The sequence below is a fragment of the Monodelphis domestica genome, chromosome 2 (genome assembly GCF_027887165.1).
Source record: "Monodelphis domestica isolate mMonDom1 chromosome 2, mMonDom1.pri, whole genome shotgun sequence".
NCBI classification, from domain to species: Eukaryota; Metazoa; Chordata; class Mammalia; order Didelphimorphia; family Didelphidae; genus Monodelphis; species Monodelphis domestica.
Genome location: NC_077228.1, coordinates 241,150,167 through 241,177,683, shown reverse-complemented (window position 1 = coordinate 241,177,683; position 27,517 = coordinate 241,150,167). Strand labels below are relative to the sequence as shown.

At 36.5% G+C, this 27,517-nt stretch overlaps 2 protein-coding genes, 1 non-coding gene and 1 pseudogene across 7 annotated transcripts in view; 3 read left to right on the top strand and 1 right to left on the bottom strand.

Moving 5' to 3' along the window:
* LOC107651386 (uncharacterized) overlaps positions 1 to 17,570 on the bottom strand; it is an 83,052-nt gene extending 65,482 nt beyond the window's left edge. For 2 of the 5 annotated variants that reach the window (XM_056814240.1, XM_056814238.1), the window contains exons 1-2: positions 16,856 to 17,391; positions 15,993 to 16,078 (exon numbers count right to left, since the gene is read on the bottom strand). The gene's annotated coding sequence lies outside the window, so the exon portion shown is untranslated. Of the gene's footprint in view, positions 1 to 15,992; positions 16,079 to 16,855 lie in introns of all 5 variants that reach the window. The other 3 variants (XM_056814242.1, XM_056814241.1, XM_056814239.1) reach the window with 3 other exon arrangements.
* Positions 1 to 17,779, top strand: part of LOC130456923 (cyclin-K-like) — a 61,898-nt pseudogene extending 44,119 nt beyond the window's left edge.
* A 565-nt stretch (positions 17,780 to 18,344) lies between these two features.
* On the top strand, positions 18,345 to 18,524 carry LOC130457789 (small Cajal body-specific RNA 16). Its single transcript, XR_008917063.1, has one exon. It is a non-coding gene; the product is annotated as a small Cajal body-specific RNA 16 (non-coding RNA).
* Positions 18,525 to 22,782: 4,258 nt separating this feature from the next.
* Positions 22,783 to 23,644, top strand: LOC100031257 (DNA-directed RNA polymerases I and III subunit RPAC2-like). Its single transcript, XM_016430754.2, has one exon. The coding sequence runs from the start codon at positions 22,783 to 22,785 to the stop codon at positions 23,125 to 23,127; it is 345 nt and encodes a 114-aa protein (XP_016286240.1). The 3' UTR covers positions 23,128 to 23,644.
* The last annotated feature ends 3,873 nt before the right edge of the window (positions 23,645 to 27,517 follow it).

Genomic DNA, 27,517 nt, shown 5'->3' with positions numbered 1-27,517 from the left:
TTGATGATTTTTCTTCCCTTGATCCTACTGACATATCCAAAAAAGTGCTTTCACTTTGATAAGAAAAAGTGACATCTGCATAGAGTAGATTTTAAACAACCTGTTTCTTTCCCATATGATTGACAGGGTGTAGCAGTCCACCCCTAGCTATGGGCAAGGGAAACAGTATGTACAGAGTGGCTTAGAAGAGAGTATGCTCAGTCTTGAGCATGGCTGGGAAAGCCTCTGACCCTTGACCCCAGCTTCCCCCAGGTTAGGCGGGAAAACAGGTTTCTTTGTGTTGACCTGGCTAAGAGAAACCACACCTATACCTTGTCATTAACCAATGATAATCATCCCTATGTATTGTGTATATTTGCATATCAAAGAGATTAAATACAGGGCCACACCAAGCTCCGCCTTCTCTTCCTCTCTTGGATCTCAGCTCTCACTGATGTCTGTCCTTGCTGGAGCTTGGCCTCTGGCCAAGCTCCATCGTTAATTCCTTTCCTTATCTACCTCTCCCACCTGGGACCTGGCTTTTTGGCCAGGCACTCTCTTTTCTCTATCATGTCTCCGACCTGTGTGGTATTAATTGTGGATCTCAGGATGGATCATGCCTCTACAACATCCTAAAGATTGGGGTTATGCTGTGGCCCTATTATAATCAATAAGGCCTGGTTTCTGACTCATTTCTGCCACCTCATATCTATAACTTGGCTCCACCACACCCCTCCGGGTATCCAAAACTTCTATCCTTTTTCTATCTTCCTACCTTGAGGCTTCTCGCGGGTTCGGGGAGCCTCACAGGGAAACCTCTGGGATGATTTTTTTTTAAACCCTTACCTTCTGTCTTAGAATCTATACTAAGTATTGGTTCCAAGGCAGAAGAGTGGTAAGAGCTAGGCAATGGGGGTTAAGACTGGTCCTTCTGATGTCATGTGTGGCTCTCTATCCACTAAGCCCCCTAACTACCCCTGCCATCTTCCTTTTGGCCTTTACCTCTTCACATATAGACTATTAGCACAGTCTCCTAACTGATCTCCCCACTTCCATTCCCTTCACTTCTAATCTGCTGTTGCATCTAAGTAGCACAATTGATAGAACACCAGACCTGGAGTCAGAAGGACCTAGGTTCAAATCTGATGTCAGACATTTCCAAGCTGAGTGACCCTGGGCAAGTCATTTTACCCCAATTGCCTACCCTTTGCCAGTCTTCTGCCTTAGAACTTAGATGAAGACAGAAGGCAAGGGTTTAAAAATAAGCCCAAGTAAGGATTTATATTTGATCTAGAGGTAATAGAGATTCACTGGAGTTCCTTGAATATGGGGGGAGAGCCATTACATGGTCAGACATGTCTTTAGAGGAAACACCATTGTTACTCTTTCTAAAATTAAATTTTACTGATATCTTTTTGTTTTTGCATCAATTTTATTTTCCTATCCCCATTCCTATAATAAAGAAAAAAGCAGCTCCAAACTAACCAATATTTCAATTACATCTACCAATATATGCAATGTTTCCACATCCACAATCCCATATGTCTGCAAAGAAAAAGTGAATGCATCTTTTCTTTGGACTCAGGCTTGATCATAATAATTGCATAACATTACTTTTCAATTGTCTTCTGGTCTTTTTTTCTGTTTATTCTGTTATAGTCATTCTGCATATCATTTTCCTGGTTTTACTTACATAACTGGGCATGCACAAAGTTAGCCTACATGTTTTGAGATGACCTTGTGTTCAGCTCTGAGAATAACATATTCCCCAGCAAGTCAAGAATGACTTAACTGAAAGATTCAATGCTTTGAAGTGATAAAGTAATATCCTAATTGACCACTGAGCAGATTTTAATGAACACTTAAAAAGGAAGTGACTCTACTCCTGACTTCTCACTTCTTTCAACCCTCCAGGTGGTATTATGCAACTTCAGGACTTCCCGTGGGGGAAATGTTTTTATGTTTTAGTGGTTTTATGTCTCAACCTCTTCATAGAGTATAATAGTAATCACTGTCATTTGCTTAGTTTGCTTAAAGTTTTTTTGTCAATATGTATATGTGAGAGCCTTTTGTGTTAAGTAATTTTTTTTTTGGTGTATAGGAAATAAATACCTGAGTTTCATTGTACATTGAGTGTACACAACAGTGTACCTCACTGTTCTCTACTTTATGGAGACCCTAATATGAGCCAAAACCTAAGCTTTTAGGAATGCCAGAGTAGGAAATAAAGTTAACCAATGAACATGAGAAAAGGAATTTTATATTTCTTTAAGGTAGTCAAGTTTCCCAAGGACTGAACTCAGTCTGGATCACATTTTGGGATCCATGGGACAGGCTCCTTTTAAGGACTACAGCAATTCAGTCCTTTTGGCCCAGTAGGGGTTTTCATTATTAGATGGCAGATTTGTCTGAGATCTAAGAAATGGACTCCAATTAAGTGCTTAATCTTTTTGGGGGGTGCCTTTCATGTATTTGGCAATCATCTGAATTGATTTTCTTTTTGAGCTAAACCTGCTTTTCCCTATCATCATGTGAGTTAGAGCCTTTGTTTAGATTGCCCTGGAAATCCAATGCAATGGCATTGCAATTGGCAAGGATCCACTGGAAAAAAAAAGTGGAATTCCATGTTTCCCAAAGGAGACTTCCCAGGAGAAGACCTCCGTGAACTAATACTGTGTGAACTGACCAGAACTGAGAATGATTTATATAATGATAACATTATAGAAACCACTCTGAAAGACTTTAAAACTCTGATCAGAATAGAGATAAAACATACCACTTGCCTCCTGACAGAGGGGATGAGCTGAAAATGCAGAAAGAGCCATTGATTTTCAAATATGACCAATGTGAAAATGTACTTTGCTGGACTATGCAGCTATGTATTTGAGTGCTTTCTTTTTCTTTTCTTTTTAATTTGCTCAATTGGGAGAAAGTGTGGAATGAGAGTCAGATTAATAAAAAATAGGAAAAAAGAAAGGAAATTGATGTTATGATACAATACATGCATTTCAACATAATTTATTGTTCTGCAGTGCTGTTAAATTAAAATCCATGCACTGAACCACACTACCAAAGGAAAATGGTAAAAATATACAGCATTATCTTTCTACTAAAAAAAGTATTTCAATATGCTATTTTAATGGAGTAAGATTGCTATTGATATTGGTATTATGGGAGGAAGTGGGGAGCATTTACTGAAAAAATGTGTTCTGAGAACTAGATTTAAAATGGACCCCATTTTAAAATTAATGCATTTCTAAGACATGTATGCTATATTATGTATGTGCATGTATATAATGTGTGTGTGAATGCTCTGTAGTCCTTTGGACCAGAGCAAACACAAGAAGAAATAAGGGCTTCTGCAAGAATCATGAACAGATGGGATGAACTCACCCATAAAACAAAAACAAATAGGAGAGTGGATTAGAATCCCAAATCCTACCATATGTTGTCTACAAGAAACACACCTGAGGCATGTAGATACTCAAAAGGTTAGAATTAAAATTTGGAGCAAAACCTACTGGGCCTCAACTGATAGAAAGAAGGCAGAAGTTGCAATTATGATGTCTGATAAAGCCAAAGTAAAAATAGATCTGATTAAAAGGGATAGGGAAGGTAAATACATGCTGATAAAAGGGAGTATAGACAATGAGGAAATATTAGTAATTGTAATAATTAAAATAGTGGAAGATCATAAACTGTGGTAGTTAAAAGAGTGTTTGGCTTAAACTGTGACAGCAGAAAATATGGTTTCAAGACAATGTCTTGTTTTAAATCAAATAATATAAAGTGGTCGCCAGGGGAAAATTCCCAAATATGAAAATATACCCAAGTCAGCTGAGTTTTATAGAGATTTTAATTAATACAAATGAGGAATTAAAGAACAGGAGAGAGAGAGAAAAAGGAAATAATGAGAAAAAAGCTATACCAGCCTAGGCCAGCATGAGCCAACCTAAGCTGAAAACCCTAAAAGAGGGATCAGTCAGTCTTTTATCAACTCACCACAAGATCTCTGAGACAGTTCCTGAGAGAGTCCAGAGACAGAGAGAGAGAGAGAGAGAGAGAGAGAGAGAGAGAGAGAGAGAGAGAGAGAGAGAGAGTCCAGAGGGACAGAATCTTCTCAGAAGGAGCTCCAGCGAGAGAGTCCTTTGCTCTCAGTTTTTCCTCTCCTTTTAAAGGGAATTTTCTCCTATGTCACCTCCCCTAAGTTCTCACATCTACCAATCACAGTAGATGTTTTCCAAAGGGCAGACCATTTTTAATTCACACCTAAGAAGGCTTGAACTTTTGATTAAGTTCACACCAGAAAACCTCTGAGTAAGTTCTCACCTCTTTGCTCCTTATAAATTCACAAGTTGCCTGGCTTAGGTACTTAACACCCTTTTGTATTAGATCTAAAAATAGGCACAACTTAAGAACTTTTGCCTTACTATAAGTATGGGTTTAAGTATTTTTCATTGTTCAGCAAGGAGTTTCTTCCCTAAAGCATGCTTAAGTAGGGGTGGAGTAGAGGTCTCACATTCCTGATCTAAATCCCTTCATTGTTTAAATGGGGAATGGTCTTAACCAAACCTTATGAAGTAGGGTCTGAGAATTTTTAAGGTTCACATAATCAACATGTATGCATCAAATGGTATAGCATCCAAATTTCTAAAGGAGAAACTAGTGGAATTGAAGGAAGAAATAGATAGTAAAACTGTACTAGAGGGAGACCTGAACCTACCACTATCGAATTTAGATAAATAAAATCAAAAAATAAATAAGAGGTAAAAAATGTGAATGAAATCTTAGAAAAATTGGAGTTAATAGATATATGGAGAAAAATAAATTGGGGCAAAAAGGAATACACTTCCTTTTTAACAGCACATGGTACATTCACAAAGATTGACCATGTACTAGGTCATAAAAACATGGCAAACAAATACAGAAAAGCAGAAATAATAAATACAACCTTTTAAGATCATAAAACAATAAAAGAAAAATGATCACAAAGGTTACATGGAGAGCCAAATCAGAAATTAATTGGAAATTAAATATGATTCTCCAAAATCGGTTATGTAGAGAACAAATCATAGAAACAATTAATAATTTCTAATAATAATAACAATAATAATAAATGACAATAATGATACATCCTTTCAAAATCTATGGGCAGCCAAAGCAGTACTCAGGGGAAAATTTATATCCTTGAGTATGAACAAATTAAGGAAGGCAGAAGTCAATGAATTGGACATGCAGATCAAAAAACTTGAAAGGGAAAAAATTAAAAATCCCCAGAAGAAAACTCAATTAGAGATCCTAAAAATTAAGGGTGAAATTAATAAAATCAAAAGTGAAAGAACTATTGAACTAATAAATAAGACTAGAAGCTGGTATTTTGAAAAAACAAACAAAATAGACAATGTACTGGTCAATCTAATTAAAAAAAGGAAAGAAGAAAACCAAATTAACAGTATCATAGATGAAAAGGGAGACCTCACCTCCAATGAAGAGGAAATTAAGGCAATCATTAAACAATGATTTTGCCCAATTATATGGCAATAAATATGCCAATCTAGGTGATATGGATGAATATTTACAAAAATATAAACTGCCTAGATTAACAGAAGAAGAAATAGAATTCTTAAATAATCCCATATCAAAAAAGAAATTAAACAGGCCATCAAAGTACTCCCTAAGAAAAAACCCCCAGGGCCTAATGGATTCACAAGTGAATTCTATCAAACATTCAAAGAATAGCTAATCCCAATACTATACAAACGATTTGACATAATAAGCTAAGAGGGAGTTTTACCAAATTCCTTTTATGACACAAATACGGTACTGATTCCAAAGCCAGGCAGGTCAAAAACGGAGAAAGAAAACTACAGAACAATCTCCTTAATGAACATAGATGTAAAAATCTTAAATAGGATACTAGCAAAAAGACTCCAGCAAGTCATCACGAAGCTTATTCACTATGATCAGATGGGATTTATACCAGAAATGCAAGGATGGTTCAATATTAGGAAAACCATCCACATAATTGACCATATCAACAAGCAAAGCAACAAAAAATCACATGATTATCTCAATAGATGCAGAAAAAGCCTTTGACAAAATATAACACCCATTCCTATTGAAAACACTAGAAAGTATAGGAATAGAAGGGTCTTTCCTAAAAATAATAAACAGTATATCTAAAACTATCAGCCAACATCATTTGCAATGGGGATAAACTACATGAATTTCCAATAAGATCAGGAGTGAAACAAGGATGTCCATTATCACCTCTATTATTTAACATTGTACTAGAAACACTAGCAATAGCAATTAGAGAAGAAAAAGAAATTGAAAGTCTTAAAATTGGAAATGAAGAGACCAAGTTATCACTCTTGGCGGAGGATATGATGGTCTACTTAAAGAATCCCAGAGAATCAACTACAAAGCTAGTTGAAATAATTAACAACTTTAGCAAAGTTGCAGTATAAAAAATAAACCCATATAAGTCATCAGCATTTCTATATATCTCCAACACCTCTCAGCAGCAAGAATTAGAAAGAGAAATTCCATTTAAAATTGTAGCAGTCCACAGCTGTGTTTACTCAAGACAGATAAGTCATAAAGTTAGGCCTGAGAAGAGTGCATTCTCTGCCCGGCGCATGGCCAGTAAGGCAATGAACTTTGATCCCAACTAGTTTGGGTGCAAAAGTAGGTTTCTTTGTTCTCCCCAGGCTGAAGAAGGATCTGCCCTTATCTTATGACAATTTACCTTTCTACCAATGATAATCCCCTATGTCATTAATTACTATGCATTATGTATCTTTGCATATGATAATCAATAAATACACGAGCCCACAGGCCCAGCCCAGCTTTACCCACTCATCTTTCTTCCTTACTACTATCTCTCTCTCTCTCTCTCTCTCTCTCTCTCTCTCTCTCTCTCTCTCTCTCTCTCTCTCTCTCTCTCTCATGGAGCAGGCCTCTGGCCATGCTCTGTCTTTCACCTCTGCTCTAATCCCTATCATTAAGCCATAACAGTCCGTGCTAATAGCATGGGTTTAAGGACTGTGGCTTGTCTCTAATGATCTCTAAGCTTATTTCTGATGCCCATGATGTCATGTTGTGGTCTTCTCACTGTCTCATGTATCTATGAAGTGGAAGGCCGGAGCTTAAGTCTGTGGAGCTCGATTTATATATGATTCGATGTCTGGTTCTCTTTCTTGCCATCCCTCCAGCTTCAGATCCTTGTTTCCCCCAGAGATAAACCTCTATCTATCTTTCCTCTTGGGTGCAAGGGCTGCTGGCCAGTTTCTCGCCTCAAAAATCATGCTAGACAACATAAAATACTTCAGAATCAATCTGCTGAGACAAACACAGTAATTATATGAACACAACTACAAAACACTCTCCACAGATCTCCAACTAGATCTAAACAATTGAAAAAACATTAACTACTCATGGGTAGGACAAGCTAACATAATAAAAATGACCATTCTAGGCGTAAATGATCTCAGCAAGACAGTTTATGACAAACCCAAAGATCCCAGCTTTTGGGACAAAAATCCATTATTTGATAAAAACTGCTGGGAAATTTGGAAGACAGTGTGGGAGAGACTAGGTTTGGATCAACACCTCACACCCTACACCAAGATAAATTCAGAATGGGTGAATGACTTGAACATAAAGAAGGAAACTATAAATAAATTAGGTGAACACAGAATAGTATACCTGTTAGACCTTTGGGAAGGGAAAGGTTTTAAAACCAAGCAAGACTTAGAAAGAGTCACAAAATGTAAAATAAATAATTTTGACTACATCAAATTAAAAAGTTTTTGTACAAACAAAACCAATGTGACTAAAATCAGAAGGGTAGCAACAAATTGGGAAACAATCTTCATAAAGACCTCTGACAAAGGTTTAATTACTCAAATTTACAAAGAGCTAAATCAATTGTACAAAAAACCAAGCCATTCTCCAATTGATAAATGGGCAAGGGAAATGGATAGGCAGTTCTCAGATAAAGAAATCAAAACTATTAATAAGCACATGAAGAAGTGTTCTAAATCTCTTATAATCAGAGAGATGGAAATCAAAACAACTCTCAGGTATCACCTCACACCTAGCAGATTGGCTAACGTGACAGCAGAGGAAAGCAGTGAATGCTGGAGGGGATGTGGCAAAGTAGGGACATTAATTCATTGCTGGTGGAGTTGTGAATTGATCCAACCATTCTGGATGGCAATTTGGAACTATGCCCAAAGGGCGATAAAAGACTGTCTGCCCTTTGATCCAGCCATAGCACTACTGGGATTGTACCCAAAAGAGAAAATAAGGAAAAAGACTTGTACAAGAATATTCATAGCAGCACTCTTTGTGGTGGCCAAAAATTGGAAAATGAGGGGATGCCCATCAATTGGGGAATGGCTGAACAAATTGTGGTATATGTTGGTGATGGAATACTATTGTGCTAAAAGGAATAATAAAGTAGAGGAATTCCATGGAGACTGGAACAACCTCCAGGAAGTGATGCAGAGCGAAAGGAGCAGAACTAGGAAAACATTGTACCCAGAGACTGAAACACTGTGGTACAATCGAAGGTGATGGACTTCTCCATTAGTGGCAATGCAATGTCCCTGAAGAATCTGCAGGGATCTAAAAAACACTATCCACAAGCAGAGGATAAACTGTGGGAGTAAAAACACCGACGAAAAGCAACTGTTTGACTACAGGGGTGGAGGGGATATGACTGAGGAGAGACTCTAAATGAACACTCTAATGCAAATACCAACAACATGGAAATGGGTTTGAATCAAGAACACATGTGATACCCAGTGGAATTGCGTGTTGGCTGTGGGAGAGGTGGAGGGAGGGGGGGAGGGAAGAAAAGAAAATGATCTTTGTTTCCAATGAATAATGTTTGGAAACGACCAAATAAAAATTAAAAAATTTAAAAAAAAGACATATGGAAATTATGAAAAGCAATCATCAGCATATTACCCGTAAAACAACCACAAAGTATTACAAAAAGCAACCAGAAAGGGATGTGGGATGGTATGTAGTGAGAATGAGAGAAAGTTTCAATGCCATATTGATTTCCTTAGATAGTAAAAGAGGTGTAACTCTTCAGTGGAAGAGGTGTAACTTGAGCTGGACCTTAAGCTAGACAAAGGATTGAGGGGCAAGAAAAGGAGGAAGAATATGAGCAAATACTTGAAGTTGTCAATAAGTAGATAATTCTTAGTACAAAGATGAAACAGACCTAGATGAAGCACAAGAAGCATGTTGGGAGTAATAGGAGGTAAGGTTAGATAAGTTGCTCAGCTAGAACTTCATTATACATGACCTTGACAGTCTAAGGAATTTGTATATTATCAAGGAGCAATGGGAAGAAATGGTGAGTTTTTGAAAAAGGGAGGGAGGTGGACTATCATCATAACAGCTCTCCAAAGCCACATAATGATAAAGATAAGTAGATACATAACCTAAAGATGAGTGGCTCTTTGTACATAGCCCAGGAAAAAAAAAAATTGGATCCCTCCAAGTCAGAGAACCAATCTGATTTTCTAATTTTTAAGCTTATATTGCACTGGTCAGTAACTATTTTTCAGTAATAAATGCATTACAATTTGTCGACATCATGCATTTTTCAAAATAGATAATATTCCATTTGTGATCAGAAAATTGGAGAAGACTTATGAATTTGAATGCAGGGATCATACTTCATTTATCTTTGTATCTCTTCCAGTACTTAGCACCATTCTTTGCACATACTAGTTACCTAACAAATGCTTGTTTCATGGTTGAATGAATCAAGCTATATTAAAGAAAGAAAGAATCTTTCTACTAAGTGTAAATAAAATTCTGCACTATTTCATCTAAAAAAAAATGACCATTCTACCCAAACTTATTTACTTATTTAGTGCCATACCCATTGAACTTCCAAAAAAAATTTTTACTGAATTAGAAAAAAACCATAACAAAGTTCATTTGGAAAACAAAAGATCAAGGATATACAGGGAAATAGTGAAAAAAAATGCAAAGGAAGGTGGTCTTGCAGACCCAGATACTATATATAGTATAATAACTATACTATAAAGCAGTGGTCAACAAAACAATATGGTACTGGCTAAGAGACAGAAAGGAGGATCAGTGGAATAGACTTGGGGAAAATAACCTCAGCAAGACAGTCCATGACAAGTCCAAAGATCCCAGATTTTGGGACAAAAATCCACTATTTGATAAAAACTGCTGGGAAAATTGGAAGAGAGTGTGGGAGAGATTAGGTTTGGATCAACACCTCACACCCTACACCAAGATAAACTCAGAATGGGTGAATGACTTGAACATAAAGAAGGAAATTATAAGTAAACTATGTGAACACAGAATAGTATACATGTCAGGCCCTTTAGGAAAGGAAAGATTTTAAAATCAAACAAGACTTAGAGTCACAAAATGTAAAATAAATAATTTTGATTACATCAAACTAAAAAGGTTTTGTACAAACAAAACCAATGTAACCAAAATTAGAAGGGAAGCAACAAATTGGGAAACAATCTTCATACAAAAACCTCTAACAAAGGTCTAATTACTCAAATTTATAAAGAGCTAAATCAATTATACAAAAAAATCAAGCCATTCTCCAATTGATAAATGGGAAAGGGACATGAATAGGCAATTTTCAGTTAAAGAAATCAAAACTATTAATAAGCACATGAAAAAGTGTTCTAAATCTCTTATAATCAGAGAGATGCAAATCAAAACAACTCTGAGGTAACACCTCACACCTAGCAGATTGGCTAAAATGACAGCAATGGAAAGCATTCATTAATGCTGGAGGGGATGTGGCAAAGTTGGGACATTAATTCATTGCTGGTGGAGTTGTGAATTAATCCAACCATTCTGGAGGGCAATCTGGAACTATGCCCAAAGGGCAATAAAAGACTGTCTGCCCTTTGATCCAGCCATAGCACTGCTGGGTTTGTACCCAAAAGAGATAATAAGGAAAAAGACTTGTACAAGAATATTCATAGCTGCGCTCTTTTGGTGGCAAAAAAAAAATTGGAAAATGAGGGGATGCTCTTCAATTGGGGAATGGCTGAACAAATTGTGGTATATGTTGGTGATGGAATACTATTGTGCTCGAAGGAAAAATAAAGTGGAGGAATTCCATGGGAACTGGAACAACCTCCAGGAAGTGATGCAGAGTGAAATGGGCAGAACAAGGAGAACATTGTACAGAGAGACTGATACACTGTGGTACAATCGAATGTAGTGGACTTCTCCATTAGTGGCAATGCAGTGATCCTGAACAACTTGGAGGGATCTATGAGAAAGAACACTATCCACATTCAGAGGAAAAACCATGGGAGTAGAAACACAGAAGAAAAACAAATGCTTGATTACATGGGTTCAAGGGGATATGGTTGGGGATGTAGACTCTAAATGAACATCCTGATGCAAACACCAACAACATGGAAATAGGTTCTGATCAAGGACACATGTAATATCCAGTGGAATTGCGTGTGGGCTATGGGAAGATTGGGGGGAGGGGAGGGAGGGATAGAATATGATTCTTGTAACCAAGGAATAATGTTCTAAATTGACTAAATAAAAAATGTTTTTAAATTAGATTTAAAAAATTGTTTTTAAAGAATCATGAACAGGCTCTTCTGAACATTATTGCTTAGAGACCTAGAATGTAAACTGAGGTCGTAATGACAACCAGAACTCTCTCTTGTCAGAAAGAAACATACTGTGATTGCCTTAAGAGCAAACATTTTGTTCTGCCACAGATGGAAGGTCATTTTCTCTCTCTCTCTCTCTCTCTCTCTCTCTCTCTCTCTCTCTCTCTCTCTCTCTCTCTCTCTCTCTCTCTCTCTCTCTCTCTCTCTTCCCCTCCCTCTGTCACTCTCCTCCTCCCTTCTTCACTGTCATTTTCCTCTGACTTTAATAGGCTGACAATTTTTCTTTTTGGGGGAAAGGTTAGAATGCTTTATGCATGGGAGAAGGGTGGAAGAGGGAGGCAAGGAAGAGAGAGAGAGTGGAGGAGAAGAGAATAGTGATGGGGCTCACAGAGCAGACTAATAAACTGACACATATTCTATTATAAGAAGTCTACAAATAGAAGTCATATCATATGCCTTCCAACTTCTGCCTGCTTTTCAAAATGGGTATAGAGGCTCACTGAAAGGACTTTACATATTAGCTGATGAGCCAAATATAAGGCATGCTTTCTAGCACGCTAGCAGTATCTCACGGTTCTCTGTTTCCTCCCTTCTCCACTCTCCCTTCTCCCCAGCTTCTGCCAGCAGATGTTGCTATTAAACCAGAGGCAGGGAGTATATTTGAAGCGTAAAATTGCTAACAGACCAACTGGCTTGCTGACAGCCAATATGAGAGTCCTCTCCTCTGCCTGCTGATGCCCCTCTATGTGAGGCCTTGCCAGGCTGTCACATGTATTCATGAGCTCCTCACTGCTTGAGAACAGACCGAGCTCTCCTGCACATGTGAGCAATCTATCAAAGACTGACAGCTGCAGGCTACTCTAGGGAAGCTGGAAGTGTTGATTTTGACCCAAATGAAACTCTTGCATAGGCAAAGCTTCTTCTCACAGCCAGTCTCAGAATTTAAGTTTGTCACATTACTTTCTGCAATTTGTTTCCCAGTCATTAGAGATTCAGAGAAAAAGTTCTATCTGTAAAACACAGGGGCCAGTAGGGAAGAGGAAAGAAGGAGCATTTATAGAGTGCCTATATACACTATATATATATACACTGTGCAAATATCTCCTTTCATCTTTACATTACTGTGATCTCCAAATGGCCCTTTTATTATTCCCCATTTTACAGCCGAAGAAAGGTAATCAGAGGTTAACTGACTTGTTCAGGATCACACAATTAATAAGTGTCTGAAGCCAGATTGGAGCTGAGGTCTCCTGACTAGAGGCCTAATAACTATTCACTTTACCATCTAGCTCTTCAATGCATTTACTTCCTCTTTCAGATATGGTAGGTGTGGATTTCTATATGTTCTGGTTCCCTAGATGGAAACCAGATGTCACTGGTTTAAGTAGTCATGAAGACTGGGGATCTGAAGAATATCCCCTTCAATAATTATGTAATCTCAGAGTTGGAATAGACCTCAGAGATCATCTAATTCACTACCTATTTATCTAGGTAGGAATATCTTCTTCAATATCCTGAGACACAGTCATCTCAAATCTATTTAAAAAGGGTGCTCTAGGTACAAGTTCTATGTTCCCCAGATGGAGTAGAAGCCTAAGAAATTAGCATTTCTGGGGCTTCAGAGATTGAAAGCCCAGAAGTAGAGGGCCTGAAGAGAAAGGGATCCATCCCAATCTGTAAATGGAATGAACCTTCACCAGAAATTCCAAGTCTCTGAGCTTGAACTGAAAGGGACTTGGAGCTAGGGAGTTTAGTGCTTGCTTCACATTGGGGATATCTTCTCTGCTTTCATGAGAGTGTATTGACACTAAATTTAAGATCAGGACTGCCCAAGGGATCTGATGACTAAAGAACATAGGCATAAGCATTTGCTCCCTATAACTCCTACCCATACATAAGTTACCCAGTGTTTGGAGTTACAGGGAAGGAAACAAAAAAGCAATGAAGCAGTTGAAATTCAGTCTCAGGAGGAAGCCCAATGCACTTTTAGACATTCCTATTAGGATATTTTTCCTGCTATCCAGCCTAAACTTATTTCTTTATAAGTTTTACCCATCACCCATGATTCTACTTTTGGGTTGAGGAAGAAGTTTAATTCCTTTTTTGAATAAAAGTTCTTTAAATGTTTTAAAGACAACTATCAAATGTTCCTCTGTCTCTACCCTCAGAATCTTTCTTCTACAAGACAAACATCCCCAGTCTCTTCAACTAATCCTCATATGACATGAACTCAAGGCCTTTCATCATCCTGGTTGCCCTCCTCTGGATTCTCTCCAGCAGTTTATTATAATTTATTAGGGAAAACTTCCTAAAAGAGATCTAAAAGTACATTGGGCTTCCTCCTGAGGCAATATTTCAATTCCTTGACTGCTATGATTTTAAAAAAAACTGATTCTCAGAACTGAACACAACCCTCTAGATGCAAGGTAATGAGGACAGAACCTTGCCTCTCTTAAAGGCTGTTGTATCACATTTCTGGCTTATATAAGGTTTACAGTCTACTAAAAAGTCCTAGAGCTTTCCCAAGCAAACTAGTATCTAACCATACTTCCCCATTTTGCTCTTATAAAGTAGAGTGGTTTTTTAAACACCATTGTAGGACAATATGTTTATCTCTATTGAATTGAAATTTATTAAATTCAGTCCAATGCTCAATCCTCTCAATATCTTTTCGGATCCTATGTCATCCAGCACTCCCTTTAAGCATCATGTCTGAAACCTGAAAGTAGATGAGCATTTCATCTGTACCTAAGTAATTGATAAATATGTTAAAGCATGTTTATATGCTTTATTTATATATTTTTTGTTTGTGTATATAGAATATATTTATATGTAAATATGTTACAGCACAAGACCAGGCAAAGATAGATCCCTGGAGCAATAATATAATAACAATGTTCATATTGAAAAAAATGGCCATTATTCAATACGACTATTCAACAAGTTAAAATCCCATATAATTGTACTATCATCTAATCTGAATTTCTTAATTCTTTTCACAAGAATAGTATATTTTATTAAGTGTTAAAATCAAATTATATCTATAACATTTCCCTAATCAAGTAGGTTAGTAATTCAACAAAAATGAAATATAGCTTGTCTACCATATGTTCCTTTTTTAAAAAATCTTACCTTCTGTCTTAGAATTCATACTGAATATCAGGTCCAAGGCAAAGGAACCATAAGGGCTAAGCAATTGGGATTAAGTGACTTGCCCAGGATCACACAATTAGGAAGTATCTGAAGTCACATTTGAACCCAGGACCTCCTTGTCTCCAGGCCTGACATTCTATCCACTGAGGTACCTATATGCTCCCATGATATGTTCTTGATGAGGACATGCAGGCTCTTTGTATTCACAACTTCTTTTTTCCTTTTACCAATGAACTCTAATGCTTTGTTTTAGAATTTTTTCAAGAATGAAGGTCAAGCTCATTGGCCTAAAGTTTATAGACTATTCTTAATTTCCTTCTTTGAAAATGCAAATCACATCTATCTTCATTTTGCCACAAGGGGTCCAGTCCATTCACAATGCTAGTGGTGCACATGGGCAACCTTATTAGTTTATCTTTCATTCTTGCCACATAACCAACCCATCTTCTTTTTTCTGTTGTATGTTTATTTCTTTGATATTTGTTACTTAGCTTCTCCTACTATAATAGCTCCTCCTTTTTGATGTTGCAGCCTACTTACATCTATCAAGAACTTTTCCTTTGTTCTTTGAATGATCCTTAACTTTAATTCTTCAGTTAATAAAAATAACTATATAGCTCCCTTAAAGTCCAACTTATATTTTATGTTATAAGGAATATACAAAATATGAAATTACTAATCAAAGTGATATACTACAGGGAGTTTATATATTAAATAATACATATGTTGCATATATTATTATTTATATTATCTATAAACATACCTTTTATATAAATAAATGTGTAAATATAAATTTTTTAAAGCTACTACAGTTTATTGTAGTAGCCTTTTGTGACAACCTTTGGTAGACATTCAAAAATACTGGCCAGTTGAGCTCTGATTAAGCCATTGTTTGGGCTATGACACCGGCCAGGGTGATGAAACTGATCCAATGAATCTAAGAGGCTAATCAAGATAAACAGAAAATAGGGTTGCAAGCTGGCCCTACTTGGAACTGTCATAAAGATTATAATGCTTGATATTGAGGACAGTGGAACAAATGGTACTTTTTGGGGTTCTAGTACCAGAACAAATCAGAAAAAACAATACCTCCACCTGCTGGAAATGCTTCAGATGCACATGGAGCTTTCCAGAAGTGTTCATAAACAGACCATTGGACCAATTAGTCTATTGAGGAGTATTTTTTTAACTTACTATGCATCATGTCCTGTGCTAGGTAAGCCCTGGGATGCAAAGCAAGGCAAAAGACACACAGTCTCTTCCTTCAAGGAGCTTAGATTCTGTTGAGGGAAGACAATATGCAAATAATAATAATTAGCATTACATAGTACTTTGGGTTGGAAAGTACAAATTTACAAATATTATCTCATTTTATTCTCACCATGACCCTGGGAGCTGGGTGTTATTCTTATCTCCAATTTTACTGATGGGAAAACTGAGGCAGTTTAAGTGTTGCTTAGGGTAACACAGTTAGCAGAGGATTACTAAGGTAAAATCTGAACCCAGATCTTTTGAATTTCAATTCCAATATCCTATCCACTGTACCACCTAGCAATATTTTTGTGAGTATAAATAAAATTAAAATATATGATATATTTTAAAAGCAGCCAGGATACTCACAGTGTCACTTGTGCTTTTTCTGTTTCTTTTTAGTGCTTAACTTCAAAAAATTTCTTAAAAGTTAAATAAAGGGGCAGTTAGCCTCAGTGGCTAGAGGGCCAGTGCTAGAGATGGGGGATCCTCAATTCAAAGGTGGCTTCATATACTTCCTAGCTGTGCAATTCATTTAATTCCTATTGCCTAGCCCTTACCACTTTTCTGCCTTGGAACCAACACCTAGTATCGGTTCCAAGACAGAAGGCAGAGGTTTAAAAAAAAGAAGTTAAATAAAGTTAAGACTGCCCTTCTGCTCTTCCATCTTTGGAGTGACAAAATAACACAATGCAATAATAATATCCAGCATATCTTTCCATCAATAAATAGATATATATCTATATATTGATATATGGCTAACATATCTATAACTATCAATCTGCAATAAAGCAATAAAGACTTACAGGTATACACATATACATCTTTGCCAACATTACTTTGTCTGGTCCTTGAAACAATCCTGGGAAGTGGTTGTAATTTTTATCTCCATTTTTCAGAGGACAAAACTGTGTCAGACATCCCTCCAGTTATTTGCCCAGAGTCACACAACTAGTAGCTCCTGGACAGAATTTGAAATGTGTTTCCAATGCACCACCTGGCTGCCTCTCAGTCTCTATAAGTAATTCCATGAAATGACCACATTTATTTAATTTCTCACCGTAGGAGGTTATAATTATGTAAAATATGGCCACTGGTTCCAGCCCAGGGGAAACAGGCAGTGATCATCAGAAAAATGAGATCCCTTCTTAGGCTTTTTTCACGCTAATCAGGCCCTGACTGTCACGTCCATCCAGCATTTTGTGAAAAGAACTGAATCACTCGCTAGCTCCATTATGTTCCTCGACTTCTTCCTTGGCCTAACAACAGAGAGAGGACAAAACACATCTACAAATTACGCATACCATTTTTAAGTCACTTAGTGAGGTGTGGCTCCTTTAAGACCTTACTGGAGGACCCGCCTCAAGGACGACGGTGGCGCTCTACCTTCCATTTTCTATGGTAGTTCCTCTTTCTCTCCCTGGATCGCTATAGGATATCCGGTTTCTAGTTGGTGGCCGGGAGACACGTTTTTTGCTGCTGAGGAATAAGTAAGTGTCCCCTTTCTCTCCTATGAGCCCCTTCCCCCGGTGGGTGGTTCGCGCCCTGTGGTGGGCTCTCTCCATCGCTTCTCTGCCGTGGGGCTTCCGGAGCGAGACGCTGTCCCCGGGGTTCGGCTGTCCTCGTCAGTCCCCCATCGAGCTGAGGCTCCCGCTCTGTGGACTCCTTGGTCTTGGGCCTCGGGACCGGCTGCCTCCATCTGCAACGGGAGCGGGGCGAGGGATCAATGAGGCCTGGAAGAAAGCAAAGATCAGTAGGTCAGTTGTGGAGTTGGGGATAGAAAGCTGATTCGGAATCACTTTTTAAAAAGAAAACAGGAGGAGGTGGATATTAACCATTCCCTTGTGGCGTTTCTACTAGAAACCCCGTTTGCTTCAATTTCCTTATCTGTGAAATGATCTGGAAAAGGAAATGGCAAACAACTCCAGTATCTTTGCCAAGAAAACCCCCCAAAAAACCACGAAGAGTCATACACAACTGAACAAATGGTAATCATATGATCATCATCTACTTTTACAAGGCCCTTGTGAAGAAAGTAAATGGTGTTGTTATCCCAATCTACCAGTGTGGAAATTAATACTCAAAGGGGAATTAACTTTCTTCTGATATTACCATTGCTTCTCTCTCTTCCCTTAGGATTTTCATCACAGGATATCAGAAGTACCCCGTTCCTGGTCTTTGAGTGAGAATACTTTTTCCAGTTTCTTATCAGTAACAACATTGTCAGCAGTATCTTCAAATTTTCAAACTATCCACATTTTCAGGGACTGGTATGGAAATCTTGAGTGTTAGCACATGGTCTGAAAAAAGGCTACTGTGTGGTTGAACCCCAGAAACCTGGGTGCAGCCCTGTACCAGTTAGCCTGACTTTGACCTAGAGTAAATTCCCAGGAAAAATGGGATTTTAATTTTGCAGTAACAGGTGTGAGCATTCTAGCAGCAGTTTGATGATCATGTATAATACTGCAAACAATACTTTTCTTGAACAAAAAAAAACACATAGTAATGTAATAGAGAAATAAGTTCACTATGCATTAAAGTATTGCTAATACCCATTACTCAATATTCAAGTCTAGAATTTAAGGATGGCCAATTTAAGACTGTCAAACTTGATCATAGATTTCTAATACAATCCCCTTATTTTACAGATGGAGGTTAAATTGCCCAGGGTCACAAAGGTTGTAATGATAATGATTGCCAATACTTATATGTTGAGCAACATTTTCAACTCCCTTTACATGTATTATATCATTTGATCCTTACAACAATCGAAAAAGGTAGATGCTAGAATTATTCTTATTTTACAGATGGGGAAACTAGGGTGAAAGATAAGTGGCTTGCCCAGAGTCACATGACTAGTATCAAGGACAAGATTTGGACTCTTAGGTTCTGAATATCATACTCTTAATGTTCTTTCCACCTCTCCCTAGAATAGGTAATTTTTGAGCCAGGTTTAAAAACTGTGTAGACTTAAGTTACTGAAATAGAAGAGCAGAATATATAAGGCAAATACCTAGTAGTAGTTACCTTTACTTTTGGATTATTGCAAATTTGGGCAAGGACTGTCTCATCTTGAATTCCCATAGAATTTAGGGAATTGTCTACTAGGTACATAGTATATGTTTACTATATAGTTGAACTGTATTTTTTTTAAAAAAATCATTCCTGGGGCAGCTGATTGAGATCCAAGGCTAGAGATGGGAGGTCCTAGGTTCACATCTGGATTTTGACACTTTCTAGTTGTATAACCTTGGGCAAGTCACTTGACTTCCATTGCCCCATCCTTACTAATCTGCTTTGGTACCAATGTGTGGTACTGATTCTAAGACAGAAAGTAAGGGTTTAAAAAATGTTTTTTAATAAAAATAAACTAATTCCTACTATTATTTTTATTATTATCTACCTTTTTCCTCACATAGCCAATAAAATCTTGATAGATGCTTTCTTTGCTTGAATATATTGTGAAAGGGTTATTTTTGTAGGGGATTGGTCAGATTTAGTGGCTTTTATTGAATTGCCTGTTAAAAAGAAAAAAGGTTATAGAAGAAATTATGAAATACAAGCAAAACATTTCCTTTATGAAATGTCTAATATCAGAAGATGCATGTACCTTGAAGGCCGGATTTACTAGCTTTAGTTAGTTTTAAAAGTTAGGAGTTTCAGTGATGTCCTCTGACCAAGTTGAATTCAAACTAGCATTTTTCTTTTTCATTTTTGTTGATCTTTTGGCTTCATACCTTCAATTTTGGGTACTTCCCTCCCTCCACTAAAAAACCTTTAACCCTTTAGACAAGAGTAGAACACAATTCACTTAAACTAGCCTTCATATCAGTCACGACTCACATATTCAGTCTTTCATATCCTACCTCTTCCTTGGAGTCAGGCCTTTTTTTTTTCCCCCAATTACAAAGAGTTCAGTTTCAACTTATGCTTGTTGTTGCTGTTCTCCCTATGTCCCTCTGTATTCCTCATTCCCCAGTTTTAATACATAGTAATAGTTTGTTATATTTTTACACCACAAATTTCTAAGCCTTTCCCCTTTTTTGTTGAGCAAAAACTTTTGGTTTTTGTTTGCTACTACAAAAGAAATCTTAGATATTTTGGTGCTTATTAAGCATTTCTTTCCATTTTTTACCTCATTAGTGTTTATGCCTAGCAGTGAGATCTGCAGCCATAGGATGTGGATGTTTTGGTCAGTAAAAGGATGAATTTTTCAATGTTGAAATAAAATTATCTTGCTTAATTACTAAATAAGAAATTTCTTTACAGATCAGCTAATCAGAAGATTTCCTCTGTCTTTTGATCTACTAATTTCATTTCATCATGATTTTAAATTTGTATAGTGAAGGTAATTTTATGTCAGAACTTTGTTTTATTTGATCCCATTCTTAGGCAATTAAAATAATTATGGAATTAACTTCAAACAGTTGCATGTTCTAAACTTACCAGGAGAGTTGTAATTTCAAATGTTTTGTCTTCCCAAACCACTGAATCATCCTAGAAAGTCTAAAATTTGGCAAATAATGATTGATCTAATCAAGCTAGTGAGCATTAAAATAAAAATAAAGAAAATTAAAAGATTTAGCATTATAAAATAAAGAATAAAATATTAGATAAATATAATTACTCAAGAAATATAAGTACTGTCATTTTAAAATATAGTAGTATTTGCCTCCAAAACACTGATGAAAACTTGGGGCATACATCTATTTTTACAACTCAGTTTTGAGTAAAGTTATCTCCTATGGCACATATGTTATAGAATCTTATATAATTTTAACTTTATTCTTTAAAGACACATTATTTGAGAATTATTCAAAGCTGTGTAATGAGTCTATGTTGAATTAATATTTTACATTCAAAGTAGCAGAGACAAAAAATAGAGCAACTAGAAAAAGCATTTTCAAGAAACTAAAAATATTTTGTTAGAAATTATATGATCTTTGATATCTTATTGTTATTAATCTAACCACAAAAATAAAAAGTTTTTAGTCTAATCCAGATCTGGATATCAAGGAATGGAGACATAGCTAAATCTACCTTAAGCTTAAGTAGGATTTATCAGATAAGATTTAAACCACATGGGCATATAAAGGAAAGGTACAAGAAGACATGCTAATCTACTTCTGTCAAACCCTTGGTTCCAGAGAAATAAGCTGCACATACTCCTAGACTGTATGCTGTGTACAGACAGCCCACATATTTTATGGGCTATGCAGTTTTAACACAGCTCAAAAGTGACCTCAGGTGAGGCCAATTCAGGTAGAGTTCCTTTCGAGTTAGGTACTATGATCATGTGTCTCCCTTGTTCCCTTTGGACAAAAGAACTGATGTAACCTACTTGAATCAGATATTTTCATGAATATTGAAGTTCATCTACTGTGTGAGGCAAGTGATGAAATAAATGATCTTCTCTGTTCTTACCCACAGAAGAACTCTCCTGATGTGACAATATTGTATTGCAAGGTGAGACCCAAGTGGGGTACCAAAACACTTAACCAACACCAAAAACCATGTTTGTCCATTATTACTGAATATTATTTAGCCTGTTACTTAAACAAGAATCCTAACTCCCACATATTTGTCAAGTGATTATCTAATCTGTGTCTGCGAAAACTTGGTCTATCTCTTCATAAATTCTTTTATAAAGGAATTGCCTATTGTGCTTGAAGCCTTTTAAAAGTTATTTGAGTGTTACAGTGCAGCAGAAGTCCATGTAGTCATGTGACACAGTGGGTTGACTCTGGAATCAGAAGGACCAGAGTTTAAAACCTTCAGACCATTAGGGTCTTTGTGACCTTGGGCAAGTAATTTAAAGCCTTCAGACCTCTGTTTCCTCATTGGCAAAATGAAAAAGGTAACCATTTTATCTCTAAATCTATTTTAGGATTGTTGGGGTAATCTTGGTCCATAAAGAACATAGTTCTCCCCTTGATTCATTTGGAGGAAGATTAATATTTTGCTAGAAAGGGCAGAAGTTTCCATCAAAAGGAAGCTGGCTAGTCCTACCTCTTGCTTATATCATAATGCAGCAAAATCCTCAAGGACCAAATAAACTGCTATAAAGCTTTTAGAATTCATAAGCTCCACAAATATCAATGCTTATATAATGTCTTACTCATTCATTTTGCTTTGTCTTATCTCTGTCCTCCCCAACCTTAGCTTTAGAACCAAGATTGTCCCTGCACTTTATAGCTCAGCCTTTATTTGTACCAACATTATAAACAGGTAGTAATTAAGAGGGATTATCCCTATTTTGCAGATGAAGGTACTGGGCTTTCACTGGGATTAAATAACTTCCTTGAGGTCACATAGCTGGTAAATGATTGAAGTAACTCAAGGTATTATTAATTCTATTACTCTATGTACTGCTTCCCCAATACAGGAAATGAGAAAAGCATTTGCTCGAATGGAGTAGTAAAATGAAGTTTTAACGGGCAGTTAGCTGGTACTAGGTATAGCTTGATGGAATTTGAGTCAGGAAGACCTGAATTTTATTAAGTAATTGATATCTATAGAAGAGCTTTGTAAAATGTAAAGCTCTATATAAATGCTAGCTGTTAGATTTGGTCTGTATATGGAGTATGGGGGAGGGAATATAGTTTAGAAATAATGCTTTATTTTAACATTTTTTATTTTAATTGTATATGAAAACGGAAACAGACCAGTGTGCCAAACCATTATCTTTGAAATGAACTGAGAAATAAAAAGCTGCTCATTAAAGAAAGTCAACATGGTGGAAGAAGGAGAGAGGAAACCAGTGCTGGAAATGGTCCAAGCAGCTGGAACAGATGGAAATTGTGTCACATTTGTGTTGTATGATGAAGACCATACACTAGGAAACTCTCTACGTTACATGATCATGAAGAACCCAGAAGTGGAGTTCTGTGGATACAGTATCACTCACCCATCAGAAAGCAAAATTAATTTCCGCATCCAGACTAAAGGGGGTCTTCCAGCTGTTGAGCCTTTTCGGCAAGGCCTTAATGAGCTCATGGATGTTTGTCAACATGTGCTTAATAAATTTGAAGCAAGTATAAAGAACTATAAAGATCAAAAAGAAGTTGAAATGGAATAGTTAATCTGCCTTTGATCAGATCAGAATGTGAACCTGTGTATTGTTACCTCATTTTTATAGAATTGATCTGTTCCTTAAAAAGTTATCTCTGGGGTCAATTTGTGTAGATTGAATCCTATTTTTAGAATTATTTTTGTTATAATATACTATGTTTAAAGAACTGGAACAATGAAATTACACATAAAGCAATAAACCTGAAACAAGGGAAAGCCTTCAAGTATTTTCTGATTAAATGATTTCCTCAATATTCTTATCTGTCAATGATATCAATCCATTTCCTTTTTAGCAACAGTGTAATTCTTAATTATTTTCCATGTTGTCATAGACCATCTTATTGTGCTGGGAAATTTCCTGTACATAATTTTATATTTCTTGGTTTTCATATAATTTTTTATTAGGGCTTAAAGGCAAATGCCTTTTGTCCCGCTTTAAAGCTCACAATTTCATATATAATTTTTTTCTTTGTGTGTATATATGAAGTGTTCGTGTTCAATAAATTTGTATTTAAAAAAATAAATGAGGTGGAGCCTTTCTCCCTTTCATTACTTAAAACACAACAATATTCTATAGTATTCATGTATCACACTTAACCATTCCTGAATCAGGACATCCAATTCTTCTTTACCACAAAAAGTACTGCTATAAATTTTTCTTTAGTAATGACTTCATTGGGTCATTCCTTTTGGAATATCCGGGGAAGGATATTTAAGGCTTTTTACATAATAAAAAATTGCTTTCCAAAATGGAAATTGGAAAGCTTCTACAGTTGGTAAAATATTATGGAAGAAATAATTATCAATGGGTAGACTTCCTGCCAGGGTCCACAGACTGTTCTGGCATGTTGATATACACTTATCTGAGGGTGGGGTGGAGTAGAACCATATTGCTTATAGAGGAATGAACCAACTTAAGTTGAAATGGGTCAAAGCTGTAGTGATCTGGGGCAGCTAGGTTATGTATGAGTGTGCTCTTAAAAACAATGATCAATATGGAAGTATTTTACATGACAATAAAATTTACAGTTTGGGAGTTAATCTGGAATAGCTGAGTAATAAAATTACCACCTCATTCTTTTTTAGACTGTTCCCCTCGTGTTCTCCAATAGTAAGCAAAAATACCTCCCTTTGATCAATATTTTAATTCTCAATTTTTGGCATTGACAAAATAGAAAATATACCAATCACTTCATGGATAGGAAAGTAAACAAGGTGAGAATTACTCTTTTTAAAGATTGGTTTCCATACAAAATCAATTCTCTTAAGAAAATTTTCTTTGGTCTAATCTTCAAAGAGGGAAGCTTTGAATAGGGCTGAGTCTAGGAAAATAATATTTTTAGAGGGACTATAAAGAAAGTTCTATATGTTTCCACTGAGGAATAAAACTGGTAAGTGTAAAATGGGATTAGTGACCAGGAGATTAGAGGCTTTAGTACTGAACCTATTCCTTGGACCAACTATTTAGGGGGACAATTAGCTATAATTCCAATCTAGACCACTTCCTCTGGAAATTTCAGGAAAGATCATTTTTCCAGATGTTGCTCTGGCACCTGCTCTTCTACCTAACCTTTCCACCTCCATTCCCCAGCTTTCATGTATCACTGGTTCTCCAGTCCTTAAGGAATGATGGATACTTTAGACTATCATTGCCTTCTAGCAAGTTATATGGTGTAGATAACCAATATGGATATATAAATTAAATGGGTATACAAACATCTTACCCACTAATATAAGGCTTATACTGATAAAATTTAAGAGAAACAAAGCCAATGCAGATAAGATTGTTAAATTTGCTATTGCTTATATTCTCTAAATATGCAGCATGAGTTAATTGTACCTTTCTTTGCATATAAGCATAAGTCTCACATTTCCTAATGATATCTACAGTAATAATGGAAGAGTAAAAATTATTTCTTCCCACCACCCCTCCCATAGCTGATGCACGATTGCACTGGGTATCACATGTGTCCTTGATTTGAACCCATTTTCATATTGTTGGTATTTGCATTAGGGTGTTCATTTAGAGTCTCTCCTCAGTCATATCCCCTCAGCCCCTGTAGTCAAGCAGTTGCTTTTCCTCAGTGTTTTTATTCCTACAATTTGTCCTCTGCTTGTGGCTAGTGCTTTTTCTTCTAGATCCCTGCAGAATGTTCAGGGACTTTGTACTGACACTAATGGAGAAGTCCATTACGTTCGATTGTACCAATGTGTTTCAGTCTCTGTGTACAATGTTTTCCTAGTTCTGCTCCTTTCCCTCTGTGTCTGGAGGTTGTTCCAGTCTCCATGGAATTCCTCCACTTTATTATTCCTTTTTGCACAGTAGTATTCCATCACCAACATATACCACAATTTGTTCAGCCATTCCCCAATTGAAGGGCATCCCCTCGTTTTCCAATTTTTGGCCACCACAAAGAGCGCAGCTATGAATATTTTTGTACAAGTCTTTTTGTCCATTATCTCTTTGGGGTACAAACCCAGCAGTGCTGTGGCTGGATCAAAGGGCAGCCAGTCTTTTATCATCCTTTGGGCATAGTTCCAAATTGCCCTCTAGAATGATTGGATCAATTCACAACTCCACCAGCAATGAATTAATGTCCCTACTTTGCCACATCCCCTCCAGCATTCATTACTTTCCATAGCTGTCATATTAGCCAATCTGTTAGATGTGAGGTGGTAACTCAGGGTTGTTTTGATTTGCATCTCTCTGATTATAAGAGATTTAGAACACTTTATGTGCTTATTAATAGTTTTGATTTCTTTATCTGAAAACTGCCTGTTCATGTCCCTTGCCCATTTATCAGTTGGAGATTGGCTTGATTTTTTTGGTACAATTGATTTAGCTCTTCATAAATTTGAGTAATTAGACCTTTGTCTGAGGTTTTTGTTATGAAGATTGTTTCCTGATTTGTTGTTTCCCTTCTCATTTTGGTTACATTGGTTTTGTTTGTACAAAACCTTTTTAATTTGATGTAATCAAAATTATTTATTTTACATTTTGTGACTCTATGTCTTGCTTGGTATTAAAGTCTTTCCCTTCCCACAGGTCTGACATGTATACTATTCTGTGTTCACCTAATTTACTTATAGTTTGCTTCTTTATGTTCAAGTCATTCACCCATTCTGAGTTTATCTTGGTGTAGGGTGTGAGGTGTTGATCCAAACCTAATCTCTCCCACACTGTCTTCATGTTTTCCCAGAAGGTTTTGTCCAAGAAGCTGGGGTCTTTGGGTTTGTCATATACTGTCTTTCTGAGGTCACTTACCCCAAGTCTATTCCACTGATCCTCCTTTCTGTCTCTTAGCCATTACCAAATTGTTTTGATGACCACTGCTTTATACTAGAGTTTGAGATCTGGGACTGCAAGACCACCTTCCTTTGTATTTTTTTTCATTATTTCCCTGGATATCCTTGATTATTTATTCTTCCAAATGAACTTTGTTATGGTTTTTTCTAAATCAGTAAAAAAAATTTTTTTGGAAGTTCAATGGGTATGGCACTAAATAGATGAATAAGTTTGGGTATGATGGTCATTTTTATTATATTGGCTCGTCCTACTCATGAGCAGTTAATGTTTTTCCAATTGCTCAGGTCTAGTTTTAGTTGTGTGGAGAGTGTTTTGTAGTTGTGTTCATATAGTTCCTGTGATTGTCTCAGGAGATGGATTCCTAAGTATTTTATTTTGTCTAAGGTGATTTTGAATGGGATTTCTCTTTCTAATTCCTGCTTCTGAGCTGTGTTGGAGATATATAGAAATGCTGATGACTTATGCAGGTTTATTTTGTATCCTGCAACTTTGCTAAAGTTGTTGATTATTTCCACTAGCTTCTTGGTTGATTCTCCAGGATTCTTTAAGTAAACCATCATATCATCCACAAAGAGTAATAACTTGGTCTCCTCCTTGCCTATTTTAATGCCTTTGATTTCTTTTTCTTCTCTAATTGTTACTGCTAGTGTTTCTAGTACAACGTTAAATAATAGAGGTGATAATGGGCATCTTTGTTTCACTCCTCATCTTATTGGGAATGCATCTAGTTTATCCCCATTGCAGATGATATTAGCTGATGATTTTAGATATATACTGTTTATTATTTTTAGGAACGACTCTTCTATTTCTATGCTTTCTAGTGTTTTTAATAGGAATGAATGTTGTATTTTATCAAAGGCTTTTTCTGTGTCTATTGAGATAATCATGTGATTTTTGTTGGTTTGCTTGTTGATATGGTCAATTATGTGAATGGTTTTCCTAATATTGAACCAGCCCTGTATTCCTGGTATAAATCCTACTTGATCATAGTGGATGACCCTTGTGATGACTTGCTGGAGTCTTTTTGCTAGTATCCTATTTAAGATTTTTGCATCTATATTCATTAGGGAGATTGGCCTATAGTTTTCTT